The sequence below is a fragment of the Dromiciops gliroides genome, chromosome 6 (genome assembly GCF_019393635.1).
Source record: "Dromiciops gliroides isolate mDroGli1 chromosome 6, mDroGli1.pri, whole genome shotgun sequence".
NCBI classification, from domain to species: Eukaryota; Metazoa; Chordata; class Mammalia; order Microbiotheria; family Microbiotheriidae; genus Dromiciops; species Dromiciops gliroides.
In genome coordinates, this window is record NC_057866.1 from 107,046,619 (window position 1) to 107,052,991 (window position 6,373).

At 45.9% G+C, this 6,373-nt stretch overlaps 1 protein-coding gene across 1 annotated transcript; it reads left to right on the top strand.

Moving 5' to 3' along the window:
* Positions 1-2,608: 2,608 nt before the first annotated feature.
* Positions 2,609-5,688, top strand: RPS13 (ribosomal protein S13). The gene is made up of 6 exons (XM_043973418.1): positions 2,609-2,719; positions 2,871-2,919; positions 3,045-3,123; positions 4,376-4,545; positions 5,321-5,421; positions 5,611-5,688. The coding sequence occupies exons 1-6, from the start codon at positions 2,697-2,699 to the stop codon at positions 5,642-5,644; spliced, it is 456 nt and encodes a 151-aa protein (XP_043829353.1). The 5' UTR covers positions 2,609-2,696; the 3' UTR covers positions 5,645-5,688.
* The last annotated feature ends 685 nt before the right edge of the window (positions 5,689-6,373 follow it).

The following is a 6,373-nucleotide window of genomic DNA, read 5'->3' on the forward strand; positions in this document are numbered from 1 at the left end:
GAAAAGGCCAAATTTGTCCCCCATATTCACCTTATGATTTGTAAACCCCCAAAACACCTCCATGGCAAAAGGCCTCGGGGGTTGGCTTAGGACCCCAGGAACTTCAAATTAGGATAAGACTTTCCCTGTACCTCCCTAAGGTGAAGATTATTATAATGAGACTGATAATCAATTAATCTATACTATAAATATAACTATCTTTTCCTTCCCTATTTTTGAGAGACTTCCATGCTGCTCTCCCTGTGATCACTCACAGTATTGTAATACAACTTGGGAAACTGAGTCACTGAGTCTTGTAATTGTTTTGGGGTGACTCACGATCAATTTGACCCTAAAATCCATCCTATATCACTTGGACTTCAAACCTTTCCAGTCACAGGATCCTTGGCTCCACTCTCTTGGCCTTGAAGACCCTGGCACTATTTCTGCAGTATTATGATAAAGCACTTGGGAGGGAGGCATAAACCCAGACATTGGCACCCTAAAGCTTAGGCTGCTGCTTTGCCATTGTAAACATCTTTAGATCTGGCTCTGCAATTTATTAGTTATATATATTTTGGGCTGGGCAATCGGGGTTAAGTGACTTGCCCAAGGTCATACTGCTAGTAAGTGTCAAGTGTCTGAGGCTGGATTTGAACTCAGTTCCTCCTAAATCCAGGGCCGATGATTTATCCACTGCGACACCTAGCTGCCCCTTAGTTATATACTTTTGAGAGAGCCCCTTCTCCTTCCTGGGCCTGTTTTCTCATCTATAAGAGTTACATTAAATGATCTCTTTTAGATTGTAAGCTCTTTGAAGTCAGGGGCTGTCTTTTGTATCCTGAGGACTTAATAAATGTTGGTTGATTGATCTAAGGTCCCTTTCAGTCTTAATCCTTTGATCTAGGTTTTCATATTACCATGGTACTGATGGAATCTTTGCTAACTACTCATTAATATGATTCTGTATGCTCAATCACCCTGTGAGTAGTTAATTCAAGCATTACTTCCATTTATCAAAGGAAGGCAGGCCTGCTGAGGTCGGCATTTGGCGGAGTTTATACATAGTTTGGACAAAGTACTTGGACAGAGGGAGCCACATTCTGATAACCACATTCAATGCACTATGCTACATTGCCTCAGTTCCTAGCCTATAACATCCCTTTGAGGCGAGAAGTGCTAGTGTTACCAACAGTGAACAGATGAGGAATTTGAATCCAAGAAGTGAAGAATGACTTGCCAACCTACACACTCAGAGGGAGATGGGACTTAATCCAGGTCCTTGCAGGACTGCAGTGCAGATCTCCATATGGAGACAGGCATAGTCCCATTCTTCAGGTCACTCACTCAGGATGTCCTGGCAAGCAGCCTGACCCTTGAGGTTACGAGGATCCAGGTTCAGATTCCACCCAATATTTATTACCTGTCTGTCCTAGGACAAGCCATTTAGCCTCCCGAGGCCTCAGCTTCTTCACCTGTAAAGTTAGACTGGAAAGTCTCTGCTCTCTCTTCTAACTTGAGAGCTATGATCCTATGACAATTGCCTGAACCTAATAGTTGGGACCTGGGAATGAGAATGGGGAAGAGGGAGAGGATACTTGGAGAAAACTTTCACTAGGAATGCTTCCCCAGATGGGTAACATTAAATTAGCTCCAGGGACTGGGCCTGTGACGGTATAGGGAGACACAGAACAAGGAAACCTACTACAAACACAGCAGACTTCTCTAAGTTTGGGTCCTACAGAATCAAGAGCATTCATTACAGTTGTGACTTTGCCAATCATCTTACTAGTAAGAGTCAAGTTTCCCTATCTCCCAGGCTAGCTCTCTACCCACTTCACACTGCCTTACCCCTGTCATGATGAAATTGAATGGGCATGTAAAAGTAAAATTGTAGAGTCCGTTTTTTAAAGATCAGCTACACAAGAACAGGATGGTGTAGACAGCAGTTTGGGGGACATCTATGAACTTTAGTGGACTGCAAACTCAGTATGTCAGTAGTGTGGAGGCAGCTTGCAGGCAGGAAGATCTGAGTTCGAATTCTCCCTTACACAGTAGCAGTGTAACTCCAGACAAGTCACTTAATCGCTGTATGCCTCAGTTTCCTCAACCGTAAAATGGGGATCATGATGGCACCTTCTAGGCTTCTTGTAAGGATCAAATGAGATAATTATTAGTAAAACGCCCAGCACAGTGCCTAGCACATAGCAGGCATTTCTTCCATTCTCCCAGGCTCAAATAACCAGGTTAGGGTAGGTTTCCCTACAGGGTAGGGAAGCGGGGAGTGCTGCCCTGAGTGCGGCTCCCTTGGGTGGGGGAGGGGGGGTTCCCCCCGATCAAAGCGAGGCGCCAGCTTTGGCCAACCCAAGCCCCCTCCCTCAGCCCTCCGGCCGAAGGCGACCACGTGGAGCGCCCTTCCTATGCTTCAGGCGAGGGCAGCGCAGGGAATGCCGGGATTCGTGGTTCGGATAGGCCGGCCTGCACTCAGCACCCGCGAGAGTCTCGCGGGAGAACTACCCGCCGGGACTTGTAGTTTCAGTCCTTCCCCCTTCCACCAAACCTCATCCACTCCGGAGCAAGGCTCCACCTCCTAGGCCGCTCTTTAAAGGTCACGTCACTTCCGGCAGCGCGTGGAAAGCGTCACTTCCGTCAAATTGAGTGACTTCCTGCCTTGCTTCCTTCGGTCCTCTCTCTTTCGCCTCCTGATCGTCGCCATCATGGGTCGCATGCACGCTCCCGGGTGAGCGACCAGGGCCAGGCCGGGCAGCCAGGGACGTGGGGGGTCGGGGGCGCGGGGAGCTAGGCTGAGGTTGTGGGGCGCGGGGCGGGCTTTGGAGTCGGGGCCCGGGCCACGTTTCCGTCCTTACCCCCTCGCGTTTTTGTCTCCCCAGGAAGGGCCTGTCCCAGTCGGCTTTGCCGTACCGCCGCAGCGTGCCCACGGTGAGGGGCCTGGCCGGGCCGGGGGAGGACGGGAAGGATGGGTCCGGGCCGGGGGGAGAGGGGGGGCCGGGGAGCGGGGAGCCTGCGCTCACTCACCCTGAGTCTCTTCCTCTCGCCGCTCGTAGTGGCTGAAGCTCACCTCGGACGACGTGAAGGAACAGATCTACAAGCTGGCCAAGAAGGGCCTGACGCCCTCCCAGATCGGTGAGTTGAGGAGCCGCCTTGGGCCCACGGTCCGGAGGCACGAACGGGCGAAGCAGCGCTGATGATGAGCATAACTAAGTCCTAAAGGGCCTACTTTGTACGATAATCTCCTTTGATCCTCTCACAACAAGTGACCCGCCCAGGGTCACGCAGCTGCCAAGTGTCTGAGGCTCGATTTGAACTAGGGCCTTCTTGACTCCGGGCTCAGCAGCGCTCAGCTCAGGACTAGGTGTTTACAAGAGTCCTGGAGACCGGGAAGATTAAGGGGTTGTCTCATACAGCCGGTGTGTGTCGGCCAGTCTTACTCTAATGAGCCTAGCGTGTGCAGGTAATCTGCTAGGGAGAGACTAGGGATGAGAAGCAAAAGCTCACGGAGGGGGTGAGACTGTAGGAGGTGCTGCCTGGGTTATAAGGAGTAACTTTATCAGGAGGAGCTGGAGTGCATTGCAGACATCCTCATCCTGTGCAAAAGAGGTCTTGTGTGAAGGTCGGTTTGCTTGGTATGGCCCAAGGGAAGAAATAATAAACCTCAAAGGGGGTTTGCGTCCCCATGATCTCGAGACTGAGCAGAGCGCTGGAGGAAGACCTAACAATTTGCTGTTGGCCTTGTTCACAGTGTTAAGCGCTTTACTTAAGCTCACAAGCCCTATGTCGGTGTGGGCCATTTTCTCCATTTTTTGAGCTTCTGAAAAACTTGCCCAGTGTCAGTCTTGCTCAGTGCCTGAGGAATGCTTTGAACCTGGATCCTTGATCACTCTCTCATGCTACTTCTTATTGTTAGATCCACTTGGTGGTGGTGGTGGTGGTGGTGGTGTGTTTTATGAACGACAGCCCTGGGTAAGGTGAAGAGTTTTGTTGAGATGATCACAGAAGGGCACTAAGAACGTTATGTTTGTCACACTCCTCATTTTACAATTGAGAAAACAAGCCCCAAAAGGTTGGATAGTTTGGCCAGTTAGAAGTACCAAAACCACTGTTCTTGACTTCATATCCAGGGCTTGTTCCACTGGCAACTTCCCATGCATGTCTCTTAAAAATCCCTGGGGTTTTTTTGTTTGTTTTTGTGAGGCAGTTGGGGTTAAGCTAGTGAATGTTACGTGTCTGAGGCTGCATTTTAACTTAGGGCTTCCAGATCCTAGGGCCAGTGCTCTATCCACTGGGCCACCTGGCTGCCCCAGAAATCGTTGGTTTTAAGCCAAACCTCCAGTTGTTCTGAATTAACGGATTGATTGGGTATCATTTCCCTTTTCAGGTGTGATCCTGAGGGATTCTCATGGTGTGGCACAAGTGCGCTTTGTAACTGGCAACAAAATTTTGAGAATTCTCAAGTCCAAGGGACTTGCCCCTGATCTTCCTGAAGATCTTTATCACTTGATCAAGAAAGCTGTTGCTGTTCGCAAGCATCTTGAGAGAAACAGAAAGGTAAAACAGAACAGGGCATCTTGTCTGGATGAGATGAATCAAGGCAATTCACAGATTTTTGAGAGATAAGACACGTGGCCTTGATTTTTTTTTAGTAAATTTTTAAATAGCCTTATTCCTTGAAATGTTTTGAAAAGGGGGAGTTAATTTTACCTTGCCACACCCTCAACTTCTACTTGAAGTGATTTGATCACCTAAAAACTTTGGGTGACTGAGCATACATGATTAATAATAAAGTTTGTTGAGTTAATGGATATGCATGTGTGCTTTTTTTAAATTGTCTAAACAGTTTCCCATTCCCTGTTTTGGAGTGGTTTTCCTCAGCAATTATTAGTTGGCTGCTCAACATCATGAGGTGGTGTGTGTACCTCAGTGTTTTGAAAAAAATATATTAAAAAGCCAGGGCTTATTGATGTGTGAAAAGCATTAGATGACTTTGTTGTTTGGTTTTGCAACATAATTATATATATCTGCTAGGTGGAAAGAATTTACATACATTTGTCTCATTAGAACATAAATAAGCTCATTGAAGTATGTTAAGATTTATGTATTTTAGCAATTATTTCTTCATTATTTTGTATGTTGGGGGGGGCAGGGCAATGAGGGTTAAGTGACTTGCCCAGGGTCACACAGCTAGTAAGTGTCAAGTATCTGAGGGTGGATTTGAACTCAGGTCCTCCTGAATCCAGGACCGGTGCTTTATCCACTGTGCCACCTAGCTGCCTCCTGTATGTTCTTTTGAGAGGATTTTCTTGACTGCCCTTTTTTTTTTAAGGATAAGGATTCTAAATTCCGTCTGATTCTCAACGAGAGCCGAATTCACAGGCTGGCTCGTTACTACAAGACCAAGAGAGTGCTCCCACCCAATTGGAAATAGTAAGTATTGGTTGTTATTGTCTGAATATTTTTACGTGGTATGGGTATATTGAAGTGTTGGAGTGGGCTCAACAGTTAGTTGATTAATTGCTTTGCTTAATACTGTACTTGTGGCAGTTTGTTTTTGTGAGGGGGGACATGGAGAGCTAAAATTAACACCTTTTTTTCTTTTTTTTTCCCCCTTAACAGTGAATCATCCACAGCCTCTGCTCTAGTTGCATAAATTTTGGTTTATGTACTAAAATAATAAAAGCACATCTAGATGAATCCTTGTTTTGTTTCTCCTTTTATGAAAAATAATTGTTAAATCTATCTGAAATATGCCTTTTACAGGCATACCTATCTAGTCACTTTCATTTTACAGTGAAAGAAACTGAGGCTCAGTAATTAACTTTTCATTCCTCAATCACCAAACCTGTATTCTTCCCTTTTTTCTGCCACTATACTCAACACTTTAAAACTTGAATTATTACTCTTGTAGCTTCTGATTCTGGTCTTCCATTGCTTGACAACATAACTGCTGCTATAATAAACATGTATTTCCCTTGTTTCAAAAACTCACTGAAGCTCTTTACTGCTCCTTGATTTTTCAGGCTCATCCCTTAGCTTCTATGTATTTCCTTTTGGTGCTTGAATTGTACCAGTAGGGTGAATTTCATGTCAAGCTTATTCCTAGCTATCATATCTTAAATGTTTTTCTTTTACCCATTCAGAATCTTTGAAGCTTTACCTTACATCCTTCTTTGCAAAGATTTCCCTCATTAATTTACACTTAGCTATAGTTGCAAAATGATTACTGAATATGAATTTTTAAGATACAGGGTGGGCTAAAAATCAGGGGGAGGAGGGTTCAATATTTAGTTATTTGAAAATTGTCTAAAACATCAGACCCCCTTCCTGACTTGTGGCCCACCCTGTATATCTTCAGTTCCTGTCACTTGTAAGGGGGTCA

Coding starts and splice junctions, on each gene's coding strand:
- RPS13 (XM_043973418.1), top strand. CDS start 2,697: ATGGGTCGCATGCACGCTCCCGG. Junction 2,920..3,044: donor ACCGCCGCAGCGTGCCCACG/GTGAGGGGCCTG, acceptor CGCCGCTCGTAG/TGGCTGAAGCTCACCTCGGA. Junction 4,546..5,320: donor ATCTTGAGAGAAACAGAAAG/GTAAAACAGAAC, acceptor TTTTTTTTTAAG/GATAAGGATTCTAAATTCCG.